At 39.0% G+C, this 21,593-nt stretch overlaps 1 protein-coding gene and 1 long non-coding RNA gene across 8 annotated transcripts in view; one reads left to right on the top strand and one right to left on the bottom strand.

Annotated features, from left to right (window-relative positions):
- Positions 1-21,593, top strand: part of LOC121289772 — an 87,909-nt gene that overhangs the window by 54,660 nt on the left and 11,656 nt on the right. Inside the window, exon 6 of the long non-coding RNA XR_005945646.1 lies at positions 16,114-16,498. This is a non-coding gene — a long non-coding RNA (uncharacterized LOC121289772). The remainder of the gene's footprint in view (positions 1-16,113; positions 16,499-21,593) is intronic.
- Positions 1-21,593, bottom strand: part of ccdc186 (coiled-coil domain-containing protein 186) — a 91,258-nt gene that overhangs the window by 58,267 nt on the left and 11,398 nt on the right. For all 7 annotated transcript variants that reach the window (XM_041209524.1, XM_041209525.1, XM_041209530.1 and 4 more), the window contains exons 4-6: positions 16,513-16,725; positions 12,031-12,150; positions 2,164-2,268 (exon numbers count right to left, since the gene is read on the bottom strand). In XM_041209524.1, the coding sequence (XP_041065458.1) occupies positions 2,164-2,268; positions 12,031-12,150; positions 16,513-16,725 (438 nt within the window). The remainder of the gene's footprint in view (positions 1-2,163; positions 2,269-12,030; positions 12,151-16,512; positions 16,726-21,593) is intronic.

Below are 21,593 nucleotides of genomic sequence, written 5' to 3'. Positions count from 1 at the left end.
TGGATCATCCAATCCATCTTTTTTCCATAACTAAAATTGACATTTGCTATCCTACTCTTCCCCTCTGTTGAACTAGATATGGCAAAACATTATTCATTGGTGCAGGGACAATCAGGGTAGAATCCCAGCAGGAACCAAATGCAAATTAGTTGTCAATTTTTGCAGCACTCCATTGTAACCTGGAACCGTGCCAATGGTTTTGACACAATTCAAAACTGCAAATTTTGAATTATCCCCCACCCAGAGCGGGAGAAGACGGAGTTACAGTTCCATTCTTTTTTTTGTAACTTTTCAGAAATTCCACAGCCTGTTGCAAGTTCCACAGTGCCCATACTAAAGGCTTTGATGTGATAGCACACTTTGCTGCTAAGTTGCAACATTCAGTATTTATCTAATGCCTGGTTACATGCTCACCATACTCACCAGAATTGGACTGGAACCTGCAAACAGTAGATTGGGTATGAAATCCAAACTGCAGAGAAACCCTTCTAGTACAATGTATTGTGGATACCACAATTACACTGCCACTTTTATTTTGCTATGGGGTATGGTAGAATAATGGTTACATTAGTGAGCTAATGATCAAAGACACAAACTCAAATCACACCATGGCAGTTGGGAAATTTAAGTTCAGTTAATTAATTGCACCTGGAATTAAAAAGTTAATATCAGTAATGGTGATCGTGAAAACAGATTCATACCTTTCAGCCAACATTCCCAACTCCTTCCCATCACTGGGTATGTCCTGTCCCACCAGCAGGACAGACTCAACTAAGGTGACGACCCAGTGGCCCCTGGAGTCCTCAACTCCAGACCTCTCAAAGTCTTATGGCATCACACATGCTAGTCTTTAGCCAATTTGATCCACTCCACACAATATCAAGAAATGAATGAAGGCACTAGATACATCAAAGGCAATAATCCATGACAAAATACTAATACTTTAGCAGCAATGCTAAAAAGTTGCAATTCAGAACTAGCCTCACCTTTAACTAGCCTGTTTTAATTCATATGCAACACTGACATCTACAGACAAAGTGGAAAATTGCTCAGCTATGTTCTGTCCACAACAATACACCAAGAACTCTTTTGACAGTACCTCCTAAACTTGTGACCTCCACTTTGGGCAGCAGACACATGAGAACGTTACAACCTGTAAGTTCCTCTCCAAGGTACACCATCCAAGTCACACAATCCTGACTTAAAAATATATTACCATTCCCTCATTGTTGCTGGGTCAAAATCCTGGAAATTCCTACGCAACAGCACTGCAGGTACACCTGCAGAGACTGCAGCAGTTCAAGAAGGCAGTGCACCATCACCTTGAAAGACAATTAGGGATGGGCAATAAATGCTAGCAATGCCCATATGCTATGCACAAATAAAAAAGTAATACTAACATTGCTACAATAGAAGTGGCAGCATAATGCAACCAAAGAAACAAGACATTAATTAACAAAACAAAAGGACTGTTTAAAACTATGACAACAGCTTGTCATTGAAAAATATGTTTGTTCGGAATATATCTGGTTCAACTCCTCAGTGGGACCATTGGCATTTCTGTCCCTGATCAAACCATCCCATCAAATTGCCCCCATTAACCTGACCAGCAAGAAGACTGAGCACCAGAACACCACTTTGGCAGGCAACCACATGTTTCAGTCGCCTGCCCAAAATCTGCTCTAGGTAAATAACTATCACTGTATCTATCCTGCTTAAAGATCCCTTATTTAAGTCTCACTTCATGCTTCTAATACTTCCACTGGTCTGGAACATTCTTCAACATGCTAAACATAGTTTGACAAAAACAGAGCCCAAATAACAAACCTTGCTCATCAACACAACCCCAAAATATCAGCTGCTCCAAATTTAACATACCTACTTTTTAATTTGTAATGTTTAAGGTGCAAAAATGCAATAAGCAGCAGGATTCTGTCAGATGGAACACTTGTGAAACTCTTAAGCACTTTAATTCCATTTAACTGATCCAGTCACTACATAGTGTACAATAACCATCCTCAAATATGTATTATTTGAGACAATATTTTCCCTGAAAAAAAATGCTTTGCAAGGTACAGGGAATGGTTTAACAGATGGCAAAGGGGATGAAAACTGAATGGAAATTACAAAAAGGGTCATTACTGCCACCAAACTCAAACCAACCTGGTAGGTTTTGATGATGTCTTGGCAGTTTCTCCGGATCTGTTCAGTCTCTTCTTTAGCTTGAGTTAATTTGACTGTTGTTTCCTTCAATTTTTCTCTGGTTTCCTTTAGCAATGAAAAAAAAACATCCAAGTTAAATTTTACTTCAGTAAAATGGCTGGATTTTACTTTCACATGTACAAATTATTTAGCATATAAAGATAGTTCTGGACTTCCTACTCTAAATACTTTAAAGAGGTTCTGTTACAATCCACTAATTGGTCATAAATGTTATATTTTTGTATGTAAAACTTCATATTAGAAAGAAACGGTTACCTTCCTTGACTCTGTCAAAGAACATCTAGCACTCCAAAAGTATTCTGATGACCAAGGGTAACCTCCAGCACTTTTTTCCCCACACTACCAACAGTCTACTTAAACCCATCCACTTCAACCCAAACTCAACCCCCTCCAACAATAAGCGTAAGGACTTTGTTGTTACTAGGTTTGAGGTCATCCATTCAGCTGCCTTGGCTGCTTTTCCCTCTATTCCATAAGCCGTGAGCCCGAAACCTATGCCTTTCACTTAGTTTTCATCGAACAGACTTTTAAGAAAGCGATTTCCACTATGTTTTGTGAAAAAACTGTTACCTAATTTCACATTTAAGTGGACTAGCTTTAATTTTATCCTCTTGCTCTGTATATCCCACCAAAGGCAATAGTTTCTCTGTATCTCCTGTGTCAAACAGCTTAATCACTTTGAATTCAAGGATTTACTCAGTTTATGCAAACTTTCCTCATATTTTAACACTTAAAGCCCTGGTATCCTGCTGATGAATTTGCACTGAGCTCTTTGGCCCCATTCCCAGTAAACTGCTGGCTGCCCAACTTCCCTTCCTGGCTCCAATCCTTGGTAATATAGCAAAAGGTTCCAGCTCAAATATTTTCTCCCCGCATCCACTCATTTTAAGAACAATTAACCATTCAACGTGGCAAAGCACCACTCCAACAGCACCCCTTCCATGGAAACTAACAGCTCATCTCCTTATTTCTCTGCCTTAAAACTGCCTTACTTCTCCAGTTCTTATCTACTGTCACTTCCCAAATCAGTCGTCATCTATCCTGCAAGTGCATGTTGAACTCTCAATCAAGTTTCCGTTCCACCACAGCGTCAAGCAGCCTTAATCAAAGTCATAATGACATCATACGTGACTATAAGCAAGGTGCATTATCCCTTCTCAAGCACTCTAAAGACTGACATAGTCAACCACACCACCCTTCTCCAACTCATTTTATCCATTTCGCAGCTCAGTGTGACTGCACTCTTGATTTCATTTTTAACTATCTGATCGTAGCCAAAGAATCTCCAGTAATGGCTTCTCTTACTGCTCCTGCACCATTACTTCTAGCATCCCTTAACGATCTATTTCTAAGCCTTCCTCTTCATCACATCGATTTATGGAAATTGGCAAAAGAGCTAGAGAGGGGTTGAGAGGAAATCTGTTCACCCCGAGGGTAGTAAGGTCCGGAACTCTCTGCCTGAAAGGGTCATACAGACAGGAACCCCATTACATTTTAAAAATTATTTCAATACTCAATTGAAATGCCACAATCCAAAAGGCTATAGACCAAGAGCAAGAAAGTTGGATTAGGCTGCATTGCTCTTTGGCAGCTGACTTAAGGCACGATGGGCTCAATGGCCTCCTTCTGTGCCATGTGTATTTAAGATTCTATTTATATTCTGCCCCAAGCAAAATCATTAACATGTAAGGGATCAGATTCTACATGTTTACTTGTGACAGCCAACTCTACCTCACCAGCATTTGAACCCTGTCATAGCCTTTATTGTTAGACTGTTTGTCCAATATTCAGTCTTGGATAAGCTACAACTTCCTTCAGTTAAACACAGGAGAAACTGAAGCCATCATCTTTGATCCCCACCTCAAACTCCATACCTTTGCTGCTGATTACATTTTCCATCTTGAAGGACTGTTTTCAGCTGAAAGGGATTGTTTTCAAAACATAGCATCCTACAGGAACCAAGTCAAGCTTCTGAGTATATATCCTCCATATCATGAAAAACACACACATCCATTTCTTGAAAACGTCCACCCACACCAGCCCATCCAGCAATGATGTTTCCATCAACTCCAGAAGCGACTATTCCAATGCTTTCCTAACTAGTGCCCCATCTTCTATCTTCGTAAATTACAGGTCATCCAAAACTCTATCAGTTTCCCTTCCTACTCGAAGCCCCACTCACTCTGCACCCACTCTCACTGACTTACATTGTTGGTTACTGGCAATTTTCATCCTGGTATTTAAACCTCTTATAAATTTGCTCCTCCGAGCCCTACAACACCCTCCCTCTCACTAAAAACTTTCCATTCCTCTGACTCAGGGCTTTCGTGCACTCTTTTTTCCTTCAACCAACCATTGTGAGCCTTGCCTTCAACAGTCTAAATCCCACCCTGGAATTCCCTTCCCAAGTTTCCCCCCCATCGCTTTCCTTTCCTTCTTAAATGAAACTCAACACTTGAGAGTTTATACCATCTACCCTTTACTTCAGCATTTATTTTGGCTGAGTACACCTCTCTGGGCTGCCTTGGGAACATTTTTCAACGTTAAAGGTGCCTTTTAAATAAAAGGTTGCTGAAATGAAATCAAGAATTCCTGCCCAACTTAGGCTGTCACTGGAACATCAAAATTGACAAGCTAGACAAAATGCACATAATTACAGAGCATAAGCAGGCTCCATTACAGCCTATTTTCGCACATTTTAAAACTTTTTTTTTAAAACTGTAATTCTTCATGAAAGTATAGCTTAAATTTTAAATTCTTATATAACTAGCCTATCAGTTTCTCATGCATCCAATCCCACCTCTTTCATTGTACCAAATATGGCCAACTGGGTCAGGGTGGAAGCAAAAAAATTCAACTGCACAATAGGCAACACAATGATCTTCAACAGAAAGTGCTGGAAAAACTCAGCCAATCTAACAGCAGATCTTCAAGTTAGCTTGAAAGGGTCCAGCATCAAATTTACTGGCAAGCACTAGGAAGATTTAAAGATCATCAGAAATACATTTTAAATACCCAATAGGTACAGCATGGAAGGGTGTTCCATTCATAGTCTGTCCAAATTCAACTTCAACTTATTTATATTGTCCCTCAATCAGCTTTTGTCAGCATAGGAACATCAATAGAAACCGGAGTAGATCATTTGGCCCCTTGAGCCTGCTCCACCATTCAATAAGATCATGGCTGATATGCTTGCGTTTCGAATTCCACATTCCCCCATCTACCCCGATAACCTTTCATTCCCTTGCCCAACAAGAATCTATCTACCTCTGCCTTAAAAATATTCAATGACCCTGCCTCCACTGCCTTCTGAGGCAGAGAGTTCCAAAGTCACATAACCCTCAGAAAAAAATTCTTATCTCTGCCCTAAAAGGGCGACCCCTAATTTTAAAACAGTGCCCCCTAGTTCTGGACTCACCCACAAGAGGAAATATCCTTTCCACGTCCACCTTGTCAAGGCCATTCAAGATCCTGTATACATCAATCAAATCACCCCTCATTCTTCTAAACTCCAGTGGAAACAAGCTCAGTCTGTCCAACCTTTCCTCATAAGACAACCCACATTCCAGGTATCAATCTAGTAAGCCTCCTCTGAACCACCTCCAACACATTTACATCCTTCCTTAAATATTTAGAGCTTTATAATATGAAATTAAAGCAACCTGTGCTCTAATGTGAAATCAAGAAATTCTGCCCCCCATTTGTGTTATTGCTGAACATCATTGCTCATTTAGTCTGCAAACAAATCTAAACTGAGCACATTACAAGTACAATAATTTCATAAAGAAACCATCATTTATATAAAGGCAAAATACTGTGGATGCTGGAAATCTGAAACGAAAACAAAAAATGCTGGAAAAACTCAGCAGGTCTGACAGCATCTGTGGAGAGAGAGAGAGAGAGAGAGAGACAGACAGACAGAGATAACGTTTCGAGTCCGTATGACTCTTCTACAGATCTAAAGGGAGGTAGAGATGTGGCGAAATATATACAGATTAAGGGGAGTAGAAACAGTGAAGCTAGGTAGAAGACCAGCAATAGGTGGAGGCAAAGGAGAGATGGCAAAAGATGTCATGAACAAAAGTTCAAAGAGTTGTTAATGGTAGTGGTACTGGCTAAAGGAGGTGCTAATGGTGACATTAAGAAAGCAAAATGTGATAATGGCCAGACCAGGGTAAGCACTCTGGAAAGTGACAGATGGCCCTAGTGGGGGTGGGGGGATGTGGGTGGGCAGGAAGGAAGATCGAAAATAGGCTAAAAGCTGGGAATAAAACAATGAATGAAAATGGAAATAAACTTTAAAAATACTGAAAATAAGTGGAAAAAAATTAATAAAAATTTTTTAAAAAAGTGAATATGGAAAAAAGGGGGATGAAAACGGGCAGTTGGGGATGGAGGAGAGAATTCATGGTGTGAAGTTGTCAAACTCTATCGGGATCTCTGCCTCCCTTTAGATCTGTAGAAGAGTCATACGGACTTGAAACATTATCTCTGTCTCTCTCTCTCCACAGATGCTGTCAGACCTGTTGAGTTTTTCCAGCATTTTTTGTTTTCGAACCATCATTTATAGTTTGCACCCAGATCTTACAATACTATCTGGCGGTGGTAAAGAGAATGAATCAACTTAAGTCTCTAACGCTACTTTTCAAGCTGCTGGAAGAGATGGCCTGGAATCAAGCAGAAATTGTAAATTTATTAAGTCTTAAACTTGAATTGTTACACAGAGCTGACTTGCCAACCAATCAGCACCTTTTTCTCATGCAGTATAAACTGTTACTCCCTTTGAAATTTGGCATTCTTGAATCTATCCTGATGATGACAAGATGAAAAGCTTCAACAGCATGTTTCATTTTTCAGCAATACTTAAAACATGGATTGGTTACACATACTTTAAACATTCACAACCCCTGATGCCATCAATGTATATTTTAATAGTGTTTTTTCTCTTCGATGGTTAAAGTATTTTAAATAAACGAATCACAAGGTGCAACACCTGATCAGCTAGGATCCTAGATTTTCAGATGATTAATGCAAAAACATTATCCAAATGTAAAGACGACAAGCTACAAACAAAAAGCGATCACAGTCAAGGTACTAAATCCTCGCTTATTGTCGACTCACCTAACATTGTTTCATTTTAATGTCATTAATAAAATAGTGTCAGTATATCCTTTTAACATTGGTTTCACTTGCGTTATTTGCCACAGACGTCTTCTCACGTGGCCTGTCTGCTCACTTTTCCCCACAGTGCTTCCACCTTCACCATCAGTCCCTCTTGCTCCCAGCCTTGCCTCACCCTCACCACCCTTGCCCACTGCTGGCCTTGGCCTTCCGCCCCTCCCACCCACCCCAGCAACTCCCAGTTCCTGCTACCCTCAAGGTCTGTGGGCTTGTGCTCCAAGATCCCTCTGCTCATCAGTATCCTACATTTGTCACCCAATTTTCCACACCATCACGAACCTTTCCTTTTATTCCCCCCCAACCCATTCCCATATTTCAACTACACAAAAGCTATTGCATTTCTAATTTTCTCAGTTCTGATGAAACATTAACTTTGTTTCTCTCTCCAATGATGCTGCTCAACATACTGAGTATTTCCAGCATTTTCTGTTTTTGTGTCCTTGTCTTGTTTTCCTTCCCCAAATGCATTATTTTGCATTTCTCTGACTGAATTCCACTTTTCTGCCCACTTGACCAATCCATTGATATTTTTCTATAATCTAGCTGGGACGAGAAGGTTAAGTGAGTGGGCAACAAGCTGCCGATGCAGTATAATATGGGAAAGTGTGAGGTTATTCACTTTGGTAATGAGAATAGAAAAGCAGAATATGTTGAAAAGGTCTAACTCTTAAACAGTGATGTTCAGAGACACTTGAGTGTACTTGTACATGGAACAAAATTAGCATGCAGGTACAGCAAGCAATTAGGAAGGCAAATGGCATGTAGGGTTTTATTTCAAAGAGTCTGGAATACAAGAATAAGGGAGTCTTGCTCGAACTGTATAGTACTTTCGTGATACTATACCTGGAATACTCTGCACAGTTTTGGTCTCCATATTCAAGAAAGGATATACTTGCCTTGGAAGCGGTATATAGGAACATAGGAGAAGTGGACCATTCGGCCCATCGAGCCTGTTCTGCCATTCAATTAGATCATGGCTGATCATCTACCCTTACATCACTTTCCTGTGCTATCCCCATATCCCTTGATGGCATTACTATGCAGAAGTCTATTGATTTGTGTCTTGAATATGCTCAATGATTGAGCTTCCACAACCCTCCACGGTAGAGAATTCCAAAGATTCATCACCTCTCAGTGAAGAAATTCCTCCTCATCTCAGTCCTAAATGGCCTGCCCTTTATTCTGAGACAGTGTCCTCTGGTTCTGGACTCACCAGCCAGGGGAAACATCTACCCTCACACTCTAAGAATTTTCTAAGTTTCAATGAGGTCCCAGGGATTGGTCTGGTGAACTTCAGTTTCACTTCCTATATGGCAAGTATATCCTTCCTTAGAGAGGAGACCAAAACTGTACACAATACTCCAGGTGTGGTTTCACCAAGGCTCTATACAATAACAGCAAGACATGTTTACTCCTATACTCAAATCCCCTTGCAATGAAGACCAACATACCATTTGCCTCCCTAATTGCTTGCTACCCCTGCATGCTAGCTCTTAGTGACTCATGAACAAGCATACCCAGGTCACTTTGGACATCATCACTTCCCAACATCTCACCATAAGAAATAGTCAGTCTTTCTGTTTTTTCTACCTAAGTGGATAACTTCACACTTAATCACACCATATTCCATCTGCCATGTTCTTGCCCATTCAGTTAGCCTGACCAAGTCCCCTTGAAGCCTTCTTGCATCCTCCTCACAACTTAGAAAACTAGTTGAGAATGCGTAATCAGCAAATTTGGAAATATTTCCTTTGGTCACAACATCCAAACCATTTATCATAGTACAATGAAGGTTTACCAAATTGATCCCTGGGATGAAAGGGTTGTCCTATGATGAGAGGCTGGTAAACCTAGGCTCATGTTCTCTGGAATTTAGAAGAAGGTCTCTTATTGAAACATACAAGGTTCTGAAAGGACTTGACAGGGTGGACACCGAAAGGTTATTTCCCCTGGCTGGAGAATCTAGGCCACAGGGGCACAGCCCCAGTAGGAGGAGTCAATCATTTAGGGTTGAAATGAGGAGCATTTTCTTCACTCAAAGGGTTGTGAATCTTTGGAATTCTCTAGCACAGAGAGCTGTGATAGATATACTTTTTGATATCTCAGAGAATCAAGGGATATGGGAAACAAGTAGAAAATTGAGTTGAAGCAAATCAGCATCCAATTTTATATTGATTGGAGGAAGAAGCTTGAAAGGCCATGTGGACTACTGGTCCAATTATTTGTGTTCTTACCTTTGCTTCCTGCCACTGAGTCAATCTTGTTACAATTTGTCACTTTTCCTTGGATTCCTTTACTGACCAGTCTGTCATGTGGAACCTTGCCAAAAGCCTTGCTAAATCCATGTAGACTACCCTTTTGTCATCCCCTCAAAAGATTCAATCAAGTTAGTCAGACATTATCTCTCTTCAACAAATCCATGCTGACTATCCTTAATTAATATGTGTCTTACTAAATGATAATTTTTATGGTCCCTCAGAATTTTAACCAATAATTTGCCTATGGCAGCGATTAGATTGACAGCTTGTATTAATCAATCAATCCCTTTCTCTCTTATTAAACAATAATACAATGTTCGCAGCCCTCCAGTACCATGCCTTCAGTCAGAGAGGATTAGAAAATGCCAGTCAGGGGCTCGACTATTTCCTCCCTTGTAATCCAGGCAGCTAAGAGAAGCATTTCATCCAGACCTAGCGATTTATCTACTTTCAAAGATACTAAACCCCTTAATATTTCCTCTCACTAGGTTTATCCCATCCAATATTTCACACTGCTCCTCCTCAACTACAATGTATGTGTCATCCCCATCTTTTGTGAAGACAGATGTAGCTCATTCATTAGGAACCAGAGCCATGGTTTCCAGCTTTTGTTCTTGAATAGGCCCCACTCTTTCCTTAGAGAACAGCATTAAGGATCAGTCAACTGGATGTTACAATGGTCAGAGCTACAGTAACAGAGGGATGAGGTCAAAAGCTTTTTCTGGATTCTTGATTGTTTTGCATTCAAAGGAGATAATTTGCATTATGCTACCCTGAAAGATCAGCACCTTTAATTTTCTTTACAAACAATTAAATCAAATCTTATTTGGGGATGGGGCATTCAGCCCATCATGTCTGATGTCTCTTTGAAAGAGCTAATCTAATTAGTCTCACTCACCACTGTTTCTCCATAACCAGCATTATTCTTTTTAAAGCATATGTCCAACTCCATTTTGAAATTTACAACTTAATTTGCTTCCACCACCCTTTCATTCACTGTATTCCACTTTAGATATTCTATGAACTAAAGTATATTAAATTAAGATGAATCACAATAGTCTGTTATTGCACAATGCCATGTTTTATTAAATGATATAACCTTGGAGTAAATTCAATTCCAAAGCCTTTTTAGGTTTCACTTTCAAGTCTCCAGCCGACAGGTGGAATAATGAAAACTTTTAAAAGGGATAGGTTGGAGATGTGCCTGGGTGGGTGCAATTTAATGAGAAACATCATGCATGAAAGGCCCTATCTGGAAAACTTCCTCATTTTTTGAAAATATAGAGATCAAGTAAGTAGCAGAACTTCCTTTGACCTGGCTTATTTGAACTTTGAGAAAGCTTTTAGCAAAACTCCACATGTAAAAAGATTCCCAATTAAGATAATAGCCAGAAATCCAGAATAGAAAATGGGAGTGGATAAGATGGTAAAGTGGTGGAATGTAAGATTAGGGAAGATGTGGAGTCCTGCAATGAAAAAAAAACAAACAGTTGGATCCTGCATTAATGGCCTGAATATCAAAACAAAATATAAAGTTGGAAATTTGCTGGTGAACACTAAAACATGAGTGCAATAAAAAAAGAGGATGTTGTAAAACATTTAAGATTTAGAATGAGTACAATTATACAATTAGCTGAGAATAATAAATGGAATTTGACACTGAAATAAATGTAATATTTACAGCATTGGTCAAAATATGAATAAAGAAAACAATCGTTGAGATTTACTAGATGATCTTCTACTGAAATGGAGTATAGACTTTCAATACCTAAACAACATAGGTTACAAATGCTGGTATAGATAGTCAAAACATTAGGGAAGAGACCTTGAAGTTGTGCTGTGGCTTGCCATAATTGGGTCAGACCACACTTGGGAGTTATGCGTTCATCTTGGATGAATATATAATTTTAAAAACTGCAGACTGGAGAATGTAGAAAGAAGAACAAAGATACTTATTCCATATGTAAACAGGATGGACTATGTAAGACAGACTGGAAAAATTCCAGTAAATGGGCCTGGGTGGGAGTGGCCCAGATAGGTAGAGCATGGGCCAGAATCCCAGCGCAAGTTCTGGTCAGAGTAGCAATGAAGGAAGTATGCAAGACTAAATCTCCAATGCAAAGCTTTACTTTTTGGCCAAGAGCAAGAGAAAGAGACAAATTCTAGAATCATAAGCTGTTTCAATGTTGGTGTTTTCTTTTTTTAAAATGGGCACAAATACCATGAGTTATACTTTGGTTTATTGTCTTCCTATAATAACATTCAAACTACAAGTAAAACATTTGTATTTTTAAATATGAAATATTTCATTGACCATCTTTTTGTTATTTCTTGATTTGATGATCTAAACAGTGCAAAACTAACTAACCTTGTGTGTATCCATTTCATTTTTCAATTTATTTTGGGCCCATTTCACTTTGATGATGTTGGAGTTGATGTCTTCCTTCAGTTTTTCAACATCTTTGTTGAGCTTTGTTGCTTCTCCTTCCTGAAATCAGTGAAAAAAATATTTAAAAGCAAATTTTCAAAAAGTAGAGCTAAAAAGTGAATCTTTCCATTTTCACACTGCTCTACCAGAGGAGCTGAAGTTTCACATGCTTATAGATAACTTTGAAATATTTTGCATCTTTACTGTATTCCCCCTCCAACCAAAAAATATTTATTCCAAAACAGTTGACATGTTTACAGAATTAGGTTACTTGATCTCGTTTAGTCTCTCCTTTGGCTTCTCCCTAACCAACTTATCAGCTATCAGGAAATATACAAACCTGAAGAAAATTTGACATGGCTTTGAATCTTCCTCAACTCTGTCCGGTAAAGTAACCAGTCAGTATGCAACAGCTTTGTCAAATAATACAAATCACATATTTGCATAATTTGTCTGATTTAAATTGGCAGTACTGATAAAGGCAATCCTATTTAACAATTCAAATATACTGTATGGTGAGCTGAGCAAGTTATTATAGTCCCTAAAGACCTAAATTCCAAGCTTGGAACATTTCAACCTACATTGTTTTCTACATTATGTTTTATGCTGTTGCGTACTGACTGGTTACTTTACGAGACAGAGTTGAGGAAGATTCAAAGCCATGTCAAATTTTCTTCAGGTTTGTATATTTCCTAATAGCTGATAAGTTGGTTAGGGAGAAGCCAAAGGAGAAGCATTAAACGAGATCAAGTAACCTAATTCTGTAAAAATGTCAATTGCCTAGTTTTGGAATAAATATTTTTTGGTTGGAGGGGGAATACAGTAAAGATGCAAAAGACTCAAAGTTATCTACAAACATGTGAAACTTCAGCATATGTTTTGTTTAGTATTTAATACACAGATTTATAGAAGCACTTCAAAATCATATAGAACATACTGCACAGGTTCTTAAGCCTTAATCAATTTAACGTTTCTTTAAAAAAAGCTCAATAACCATATCTTTTACCTAAGTAGAACGCGTGAGTTTTTTTTGCCTCGATTCTCAAACTTGTAATGTTGAATACTTTGAAGTAATCTGGCAAACAGAATGCTGCTATCATTCTACTTAAAGTTTCAGCACTTAAAGCATTCTTACCAGCTCTGCCACAACATTAATACTAAACAATTTATTTCTTTTTCCCAAAATGAATTGGTAAACACCTTGAAAATAGTGAAGAGGAATGCCATTCAATTAAGCCAAGCATTTTCCATGAATATCACCAGTGATTTCTAATGTAGTCATCATTATAGTAATGAAACTAGTTTAATTCACAGCACTTTGGCAGCAAAAGATGTGCAACAATAAGGAGGATGCAATTAACTGACATGCCATTACTAAGTCAAATGTTTTATGTTTAAATGAAAGTAACTGCTATAAAATAAACATATAAAACATAGTTATGAATAGATTTAAGAATTTGTTTTATTCTTTCATGGGATGTGAGCATCACTGGCAAGGCCAGCATTTGCTACCCATCCCTAATTGCCCTTGAAGGTGGTGGGTGAGCAGCCTTCTTGAACTGCACCAGATGAAGTTAGTATTCTTTATATTCCTTAAGAAAAAGACACCAGCCTTTTTTTTGGGTAAAGCACACCAGTTAAATTTATTTGGAACAATCATCTTCCCCCTCCCCCACCCCCACCACCAACTGGTTAGGAAATCCTACAAAGTAAGCTTTGCTGACAGTCTACTTAATGGCATCGACAATTAATTAGTCAAATAAAACATAGTAAAATGATAGGGCAGATGATATATTGCAGCTGTAGCATGTGGGGACTGGTGGACACCAGTGCGATCCACAACAACCACATCTGCAGTAAGTGTCTGCAGCTCAAGGAACTTCTGCTCAGAGATGATGAGCTGATGTCCAAGTTTCAGGGACTGATGCACCACAGAGCAGGAAAAGTTACCTCGACAATTTGTTCCGGGGGCAGTCACACCCTTTAGGCTAGGTACTTGTGATTTGGTCCGTGTTCAAGTGCAGGCGGGTGGGACTACGAGTAAGGTCGGTATGGGGGCCCAGATGGTAGCAACGGAGGAGCCACAGTCTCTGCAATTGTCCAACAAGTTTGAGGGTTTTGCAGATTGTGTGCACATGAGCAGGGTCAGCAAACGGACCACAACATCTTGGTGACAGACGCCGTTGAAGTAGGGGGAATAAAAAGAAATGTAGTTGTAGTAGATGACAGTATAGTTACGGGGTTAGATACAGTTCTCCGCAGCCAAGAGTTTAAGTCCTGAGGGCTGTGTTGCATGCCTAGAGCCAGGGTTAAGAACAGCATCTCAGGGATAGAGAGTCACATGCAGTAGGAGGGGAAGGATCCAATGTCATGGTGCATATGGGTACTAACAACATATGTTGGACTAAGAAAGCAGTTCTGCTGAGCGAGTATGAACAGCTAACTGATAAATTCAAAAGCAGAACTACAAAGTTAATAATCTCTGGATTGCTATATGAGCCACGAGCAAATTGGCATAAGGTCAGTAATATCATAACGTTGAACTCAAAGTCTGGTGTGGGAGAAATGGGTTTTGAATCATTGACACTGGTACTAGGCAAATATGGAGAAGTACTGTTAGGACAGTTTCACCTGAACCACGCTGGGACCAGTGTCCTAGACAGTTGTGTAACTAGGGCTGTAGAGAGGACTTTAAACTAAATATTGAGGGCAGAGTTCACATGAAGGAAGATTTTAAAAGTTAAGAGGAAGGACAAGGCAGGGTAGCGATACAGATAATGGTAACCAGAATGTGACAGGAAAGGACAGAGCATACAACCGTGAGTGCTCCAGCAAACATGTTAAACTAACAGAAGGGGAGGAGAGCTCAGGTGAAGGGAAATTTAGAAATCCAAAGATACAAGTTAAGGCAATAGAAAAGTATATTGATGTGGGTAAAAATAAGCTGAGTGGGACAGGAAGGGACAGAGTCTTTAATGACAATCGAGTATCAGATAGTAAGGTCCGTGCAGGGAATTGTATTAAAAAAAATTGAAGTCACTTTATCTGAATGTGTAGAATATCCACAATAAAGTAGATGAACTAGTGGCATAAAATAGAGATAAATGGTTTAGATCTATTCACCATTACAGTGACATGCAAAAAATTTAAATATGCTGACGTTCAGAGAGACTTGGATATACTTCTGCAAGAAACACAAGTAGTTAGTATACAGGTATAGCAAGCAATTAGGAAAGTAAATGACCTGTTGGCCTTTATTGCAAGGGATTGGAATATATGTACGGGGCTTTGAAACAGGTGCACAGTTTTGGTCTTCATTCTTAAGGAAAGATATATTTGCATTGGAGGCAGTGCAGCGAAGATTCACTAGATCGGTCCCTGGCATGAGAGGATTATCCTATGACGAGAGGCTGGGCCTATATTCTCTGGAGTTAAGAAGAATAAGAGGTAATCTCACTGAAACATTGATGATTCTGAAGGGGCTTGACAGGGCAGAAACAGAGAGATTGTTTCCTCTGTATGGGCAATCTAGAAGGATGCAGAGTTTCAGAATGAAGGGATAATCATTTAGGACTGGGACGAGCAGAAATATCTTCACTCAAAAGGGCTGTGTTTTTCTCTACCCCACATGGCTATGGTTACAACACCATAGAATATATTTAAGGCTGCAATAGACAGATTTTGGTTCCTCGGGGAATCCAGGGTTATGGGGAGCAGGCAGGAAAGTGGGGAAGCTCAAGGTCAACCATAATCATAATGAATAGCAATGCAGGCTCCATTGGTCATATGGTCTTCTCCTTTTTCTATTTATTATGTACTAACACAATCATCCAGGTGGGGGAATGAAGAAAACCATTACATTGCACAACTGGTCTAAAAACACAAGAACGAATCTCACCCCTGGGATGGCTCAGCTGGTAAATGCAATGTGTGGTGCAGTTGAGTGAGGTATTGAAAGCCATCAGATCAGAATGTTCCCAAGTTTTAACTATTATCTGTTCTAAGTTATCTTTTTTTTCCCAGCACAACTGGAAAGGAGTTGAGGAAAAGAGATGGGCAGAATCAGGTTACAAAATAACCTCAGTAACCACAGGATATGCAAGAGAGGAAAATACACACATCAAAAGCCAAGACCACTGTTCTTATTAACCGTGCAGCTACTCCAGCTGGAGGCTCTCATCAGTCAGGTTTGACTGCAACGGGTCTCAGATGAATAATTATTGTCCAGTTCACACATGAAGAATAGCCAGCTGTGGAACAGCTGCAGAATGTGGGCCATACCCCAAAGCTGTCATCTGCAGAAAAGGAAGATATCTCCTGCAGCGCAGAGTTAAGTGAGAGAATGAGGAAAACTGGCATCGAGAGTTCCATGGATGGCTTATTGGGACTCACAGCTCTATATACAGTAGTAAGATAAAGTACCTTTGCATCATAGAGCTGTTGTAATCTAGCCTTCTCTTGTGTGAGCTGCTTGGTCTTAATTGTCAACTTCTCCAGTTCTCTATTTGCATCCCTTAATTTTTTTTCAATTCCTTCCTTCTCTTTTCGAAGGTCAAGGGCTTCTTTCTCTCCTCGTACATACTTCATTACCATAGCTTCTTTCTCCTGACGAGCCTCCTCACATTTTTTGTTGGTCTAAAAAGATAGAATCAGTTCATTTCTCAGATTCACTTTAAAAAGAACGATTTAGACAACATCAGGAAACGTATAAATGTCTATTTACACCACATGTAGAAGATAAACTAACATGAATTAAGTTTACAGGCAAATATAATCCCATAAAAATGTTGCCCCAGTCTTTAGTGGAATGACTACACAGATCTTTTGAACATCTTAACTGCATTTTAACGTAAATATTAGCTGCACAATCTCTTGGGTTGTGTTTTTTTTCTTTCATTGTATATTAAGTGGCTTAAAATGCAGTAGCTGACCAACGTCAGCTGCAATAAAGACAAATGGCTGTTGCTGGTGGTTATGGGGTGGTATGGCAGATTTTAAAGAAATTGTACTGAATGAAAATTAAGTCAGTCAGAAATTTAACGTGCCCTAGTGTACACTCTAACAATCTCGACTCTGCAAGTGGTGGTGGTGAGGCCTTGGCATAGTGGTATTGTCACTGGACGGATAATCCAGAGTAATGCTCTGGGGACACGGGTATGAATCCCACCATGGCAGATGGTGGAATTTGAATTTAAAAAATAAATTTGGAAATAAAAGACTAATGATGATTTTAAAAAAAAACCCATTGTCGATTGTCAGAAAAAAACCATCTGGTTCACTAGTGTCCTTTAGGGAAGGAAATCTGCCATCCTTACCTGGTTTGGCTGACATCTGACTCCAGACCCACAGCAATGTGGTTGACTTTTAAATGCCCTCTGAAATGGCCTAGCAAACCACTCAGTTCAAGGGTAATTAGGGATGGGCAATAAATGCTGGCCTAGCCAGTGACACCCACATCCCATGAACGAATAATTAAAAAAAACTGGATTTCATCAAATTCTTTGAAGTCTTCAACAGCAATGACAATAGATTGATAACAACCTTGGTGTTTACATACTATGGTTTCATTATGGCCAACCTTGCCCTAGAAACTTTTGACATGATCTTCAAAGTATTGAGGATAGCAAGCTGTCCATAACCAGCAGTGAAATGAATGGCCAGTCAATATTTTTGAATGTAATTGGTTAAGGAAGGAATATTGGCCAGAAACCAAGAACTCCCTGCTTCCCTTCATACAGGGCCTTCAACATCCAATGTGACCATGCCAGTGGAATTTTCTTTTAACGTTTCACTCTCAATTTAAAAGCCAATGTAGAACAGATTTAAATATGCAGTTACACAAGTGATAGCCGAATACCATAGTTGGGTTCTGGATCTGACAAAATGCACTAAACACCATTGCACACCACCTGGACTTGCTACTTGTAGGGTATAACAATAATGTGATGTAAAGCCAAAATTAAAATGCGTTCAAGAGTCTGGTGGATGTTCTAGACAAATTGATAATCCAACTGTAATTTTTTTTTAAAAAATTATTAAAGAGTGAACCATTCTTGTTGTCATCTGCCAAGGGAGTACAGCTCTGCTTATTTATGCAAAATTCTCATACGAAAGAAAGCCTCTCTCTATGTAAGCAGATCCCAATTCGCAGCCAGATATTCCTCACAACTTAACACTGGCCCTGCCAGTTGTACTTCACACATTAGCACTTTTGGACCAGTAGCTTTAAATAACCGCAGCCTTAAATTTAGACGTTGATTCATACTGCTAGAAAATGAAAAGTTATCACGTACTTGCAACAAACTTAAATTGCTATAATGGAAATGGAATGAGTTAAGTCCATACTGAAGTCAGATTATGCAAAAGAAAAGATTGCATCAAATCTCTCTCTACTTATAATTAGTTTAAAGTCCAACTATAAAGCTGATCAAATTAGCTTTTAAGTAATTTGTGGTCTGGCATGGAAAACTAGCAACAGTAAATGACATCAGCAGTAGCAACTATCCTGTATTTTAAGCATATAGAATAGTCATGAAGTCATAAGGTCTCCTTATTTAAGGAAGGGTGTAAATGCGTTGGAAGCAGTTCAGATATGGTTTACTAGACTAATACCTGGAATGGGCAGGTTGTCTTATGGGGAAAGGTTGGACAGGCTAGGCTTGTAACTGCTGGAGTTCAGAAGAGTAAGAGGCGACTTGAATGAAACATACACAAGCCTGAGGGGTCTTGACAGGTGGACGTGGAAAGGATGTTTCCTCTTGTGGGAAAATCTAGAATTAGGAGTCACTGTTTAAAAATAAGGGATTGCTCATTTAAGACAGAGATAAGGAAAAATTTTTTCTGAGGGTTGAGTCTCTTTGGAATTTTCTTCCACAAACGGTGGTGGAAGCAGAGTCTTTGAATATTTTTAAGGTAGAGCTAGATAGATTCTTGATAAGCAAAGATAAGAAAGGTTATCGGGGGTAGGTGGGGATTTGTGTTGAGGTTACAATCATATCAGTCATGATCTTATTGAATGGCAGAGCAGGCTCGAGGAGCCAAGTGACCTACTCCTAATTTGTACGAGACTTCTAGAGTAATATGAATAATTTCCCATTAGCAAAGGGATTCCTTCTCTCCCATTAGAAACTACATTTCGAAGTAGCTTTCACATTAGTTAGATGTGATTTGCAAGATTTGCATTTTGTGGATTGCAAATCTTTCCTAAAATTGCCTACAAAACTGAATGATGTAGAATCAGACTGTCTTGATACAATAGATGAATACAGAGGAAGGTGGGACAAACTATTATCAAGTTAGTTATATTGAACGCGTTCATCAAATCTTGTTTCAAAATCAACAGATAAATTCAGAAAGAAGGTTCTGATTAAAGGTTATCCACCCAAAATATTAACTCAGTGTCTCTCTTTTGACTGGAAGGTATTCAGTTGGTCCCAGTCCTAGGCAAAATGCAAGAGATCAAGAGATGGGGGCACCAAATATATACCAAAAGAAATAATAATTCCTAAATGTCGCCCATGCAGATGTACCCACAAATGTATGAAAAATTTTTTTTGTAAAACGTGGGAGAATGAACAATCTTTACTGCAAAATGATAGAACCAAAGGGGATCAGGTGACTTTTCTCCTTGTCTGCAAATATACATGAAACTGCTCAAGGCTGGAAGCAGCCTGCTTGACTGGACAGGACATTAAAATGTAAACAACCATTTGTAACTTTCCTGAGAAAACATTAAAAATGTAACAGATCACTCCTGTGGATTTAACAGCTACTGTTGTCTAATCATTTGCAAAAACTGATGTACAATGACCACTGCTACAGCACAGCTGATGGTAAATGCCGAGCTGCTCAAATCCGAGGGAAACTCAAAACAGTTGTCGCAACTGTTTTTGCAATTTGTATTTTATTTCAAAATGTGTCCTTGCATTCAGTAGTAATGAGTCTACCCAAACTTAGAGCTTTTTTATAAAACTAAATTAAACATTTATTAATAAAAGAATTGACTTTAATTATATACATAGGTCTACAAATTACTACTATAACTCCTAGCTCCCCTAATTAATCTGACTCCCAGTTATACCCCTGTTAAGGCAACAGTAAAAATAAAGTAGATCTTAGCAGGCCCAGGCAAAGCACACGATAACCTGGACAGGGATATTCACAATGAATTCTCTTAGCTTTGGTTCCTATAGGCAGCAGCTTGGTACATAGAGACTCGGGGCTTTTCACACTTATTAGATCTCAGAATGCCTTCATCTTACACTTAGCCTTCTCTCCTTTATATATATTTTCCCCCGGGATGCAAATTTCATTGTTTCAATATGTCTTTGGACTTTATCTTTCTAATAATAAAAATCTTCTACTGATCTTCAATTTATCCATAACCTTTGGGAAAAATAAGCATATTGTTTGGCTTCTTCTGTCTATGTGTAACATTTCACCACCTCTTTAGAAATTCAAATTACTCTGGTTTATCTAAAAAAGCAAATTTTCCTTTACCTCTCACATCCTAAAACTTCAGCCATGTTTACCTATTTAACATTTCACACCTAGCTTCTTTTTCTGATAAAAGCAGCTGGTCTGACAGCTTTGATGTAATTCAATTAACACGGACACACACACAATCCAGAACCCAGTATTCCTACTTTACAATAAATTCCAATAACATTATGAAAATTATTATATTTTCATGATACCACAAACTTAGTGCTGCAGTATGAAACTCCACAAAACAGGTGTGAAGAAAAAAAACAACATCCTATCACAAAGATGCAAAAATTACAAGATTCAAACCCCATTGTGCATCATTGCTAATGTTGTCAGGGACCATTTGTGTGGAAAATGGGAAGACTGATACCATGGTCATCTGACAGAAACCAGCTTGTGATAAGTAATATTTCTTAAACTCATCTTGAGCAGCAGCCTCAAATCAGTCAGTCTGGAAAACAAAGAGACTCATAGGGCTGACATCATAGACTCAAAGACCAACACAAAGTATTAATTGAGGACTGTACCTATGTCTTCTGGGTCCACACATAGATTATCATTTATGGTCCCCAATTGACCTTACTCTTTCCCTAGTTATTCTCTTGATCTTTATAAATTTAAAAAACCCCTTTGGGTTTTCCTTTATTCTACCCACCAATGCTTTCTCATGCACTCTGTAATTTCCTTATTAAGATCCCACGTACATTTTTTATACTCCTCAAGGGACTCTGTCGTATTGAGTGTTCGGTATCTGCCACAAGCTTGTCCTTTTTTTCTTAATCCTAACCTTTATGTCCCCTGACATCCAGGATTCTCCAGACTTGTCCCCCCCCCCAACACCCCCCTTTGCCTGTACTCTTGCTATTTCCTCCTTGAAATCCTTCCACTGCTCTGACACAGCTTCACAGCTTTATCTGCAAATAGCTGCTCCCTGTCCACTTTAGCCAAATCATCTCATCGTAGTAAAATTAGCCTTTCCCCAGTTTAGAACTTTTATTCCCAGCCCAACCTTATCC

The sequence above is a fragment of the Carcharodon carcharias genome, chromosome 17, assembly GCF_017639515.1.
Source record: "Carcharodon carcharias isolate sCarCar2 chromosome 17, sCarCar2.pri, whole genome shotgun sequence".
Classification (NCBI taxonomy): domain Eukaryota; kingdom Metazoa; phylum Chordata; class Chondrichthyes; order Lamniformes; family Lamnidae; genus Carcharodon; species Carcharodon carcharias.
Note: the sequence above shows the minus strand (reverse complement) of the source record. Positions and strands in the feature narration are given on the sequence as shown.